The 2500-nt window shown below is 44.8% G+C and overlaps 1 protein-coding gene across 1 annotated transcript in view; it reads right to left on the bottom strand.

Moving 5' to 3' along the window:
- Positions 1–2500, bottom strand: part of LOC125028658 — a 107714-nt gene that overhangs the window by 18742 nt on the left and 86472 nt on the right. Inside the window, exons 6-9 of the mRNA XM_047618132.1 lie at positions 2254–2459; positions 1667–1846; positions 1205–1291; positions 694–815 (exon numbers count right to left, since the gene is read on the bottom strand). Of these exons, the coding sequence (XP_047474088.1) occupies positions 694–815; positions 1205–1291; positions 1667–1846; positions 2254–2459 (595 nt within the window). The remainder of the gene's footprint in view (positions 1–693; positions 816–1204; positions 1292–1666; positions 1847–2253; positions 2460–2500) is intronic.

Raw genomic sequence — 2500 nt, 5'->3', positions numbered from 1 at the left:
GAGAGAGAGAGAGAGAGAGAGAGAGAGAGAGAGAGAGAGAGAGAGTGAGGAGAGAGAAAGAGAGAGAAAGATAGATAGATAGATAGAGAGAGAGAGAGAGAGAGAGAGAGAGAGAGAGAGAGAGAGAGAGAGAGAGAGAGAGAAAGTGAGGAGAGAGAGAGAGAGAGAAAGTGAGGAGAGAGAGAGAGAGAGAAAGAGAGAGAGAGAGAGAGAGAGAGAGAGAGAGAGAGAGAGAGAGAGAGAGAGAGAGAGAGAGAGAGAGAGAGAGAGAGAGAGAGGGGGGGGGGGGGGGCAGACAAACAGACAGAAAGAAAGAAAGAAAGACAGACAGACAGATAGACACACGCATACACACGAACATCTAGACAGAAAATACACACACAGACACAGAAAACATAAATGAGACCCAGCCAAACACCTAGAAAAAAAAAACTAAAAAAAAAAAAAAAAAAACGAAGCAGACAAACAGCTGAAAAAACAGCTCAAAGACACAAACAGCAATAAAACAAAACAAAAATAAATAGACAAACAGCTGAAAAAAAAAACAATTTGCAAAAAAGAAGACAAACAACCCCCCCAAAAAAATCAATCAACAAAAAAAAGACAAACAAATAAATAAAACAAGAGACAGACAGCCAAATAAATAAACAGACAAACAGATAAAAACAAACAGCAACTACGGCAGCCGCCCACCTGCTGTCCGTATCGTTGAGGAGCGGGACGAGTTTCTTGAAGTAGTCGAGGCCGAACACCACGATTTCGTCCGTGTGGTTGTTGCTCCAGCCGATGGCGTCAATGTAGTCCTGCCAGCTGATCTGGAGAGAAGGGCGTCGGGCATCGTGTTAGCGGGGAATGGGTAGGGATTTCGGTGGGCCGTGTGTGTGTGGGCGATATATTGCGATGTTTGATATCATTTTTTTTTTTTTTTTTTTTTGCATTATTATTATTGAAAAAAATGTTCTTTGCAGTGTGTAATTTCCGGTTTATTATTAGGATTATTCTTTTTTCTTTTTTTTTTTCTTTTTTTCTTTCTTAATTGTTGTTGATTAAAGAGGGAGAATGAGGGGACAGAATTCTACTATTCTGTTGCTCTCTATTCCTTAATAAGGAGAAAAAACGAGAGAATAAAGATAATTTCCCTTATATTTTCATACGTTTAAAAAAAAAAAAAAAAGTTATAGTAACAGCCTCTGCAGATCCTTACCCCCGGGACTTCATTATTGAGTTCCTCCAGCGTCATTTTGCGGTGAATCGCCGACATGTTCCTTCGCTCCTCCGCCGCCGTGAGAATCTGGGCAGGTAGAGGGTTATGGGACATATGCTCTCTCTCCGTCAGGGGTGAAATGACTACGCTCGGGGCACGCACGCACGACGCCGCTCGACCGGGGAAAGTGCGTGCAGGATTTAGTTTAATTGCAAAAGGAAAGGCTATTGGTCGGGGTTAGAGGGTAGGGGTTAGGGTGGGGTGTGGGGATCTGAGGAGTCATTCGATTTTATTTAGATATTTTGTCATATATTTCAACTGTATGTGAATGAGTGAAAGTATAAGTAGGTCTATTGTATTTACGCATCCTCTCTCTCTCTCTCTCTAACACACTACACGCACACACACATACACACATACACTCATCTACCCGCCCTCCCCCCTTTCCCTCAAAATACAAACCCTCGACAGCTGCTTCTCGAAGTGCAGGACCTCCGTCATGTCCCTGAGGGCGATGTCGACGGAGGCTCCCAGGATCTCGGTGACGCTGAGCATGAGGTTGAGGTAGGCTTCGCGGTACTGGAAGTCGCCGGGGTTGATGAAGTACTCTCTGCCCGGGAGGCCTAGCATGGGCTGGTCCAACTGCTCGCCGGGAGGAAGAGTGGTGGGTTAGATTCTTTCCCGTCTGATTCCCTTTTAATTGTTCGTTCTCGTTGGCGGATTTGCTTAATTGTCCGTTTAACAGTACGATTAGATTGTGATTTTTCTTTTAAATGTGTCAGTTTGTCTGTGACTATTTCTGTTCCCACTCCCTTTCAGATAATATTAGGGGAAATGACTCAAACCTTTACAGACTAAATAAAGAAGATAATACTGACAGACACCAAAGAACAACTGATAAGATTACATATTGGAACCTCTTTTGATTAACTAACATACGCCATTGTTCAATCATCTAAAATCCCTCATACTCAACCACAACCCCTAAATCCAGACCTGAAAATCCAGAACCGTTACCAAGCACCATGGTCGACGACCTTCCTCCTCACCTGAATAATGTGGTTCGAAGAGTTCGTGATGTCAGCGGCGACCCATTCCGAGATCAAGATGTCGTTGTTGTAATTCCTCAGCTGAGCCATCTGCCTCACCCAGTCGTAGTCGGTCCCATTCCAGGCGTCGCCCAGCAACACGGGCCACCCACCCAGCTCGTCCAGGAGTTCCAGCAGCGGCGTGGCTCCAAGGGTCTCGATCCTCTCTGTGGAAGGATGGGGATTCGAGCTGCTCTCTCTGTTTTGC

The sequence above is a fragment of the Penaeus chinensis genome, chromosome 9 (genome assembly GCF_019202785.1).
Source record: "Penaeus chinensis breed Huanghai No. 1 chromosome 9, ASM1920278v2, whole genome shotgun sequence".
In the NCBI taxonomy this organism is placed as follows: domain Eukaryota; kingdom Metazoa; phylum Arthropoda; class Malacostraca; order Decapoda; family Penaeidae; genus Penaeus; species Penaeus chinensis.
The sequence above is the reverse complement of the archived record's forward strand: the minus strand, read 5'-3'. Positions and strand labels throughout refer to the sequence as shown.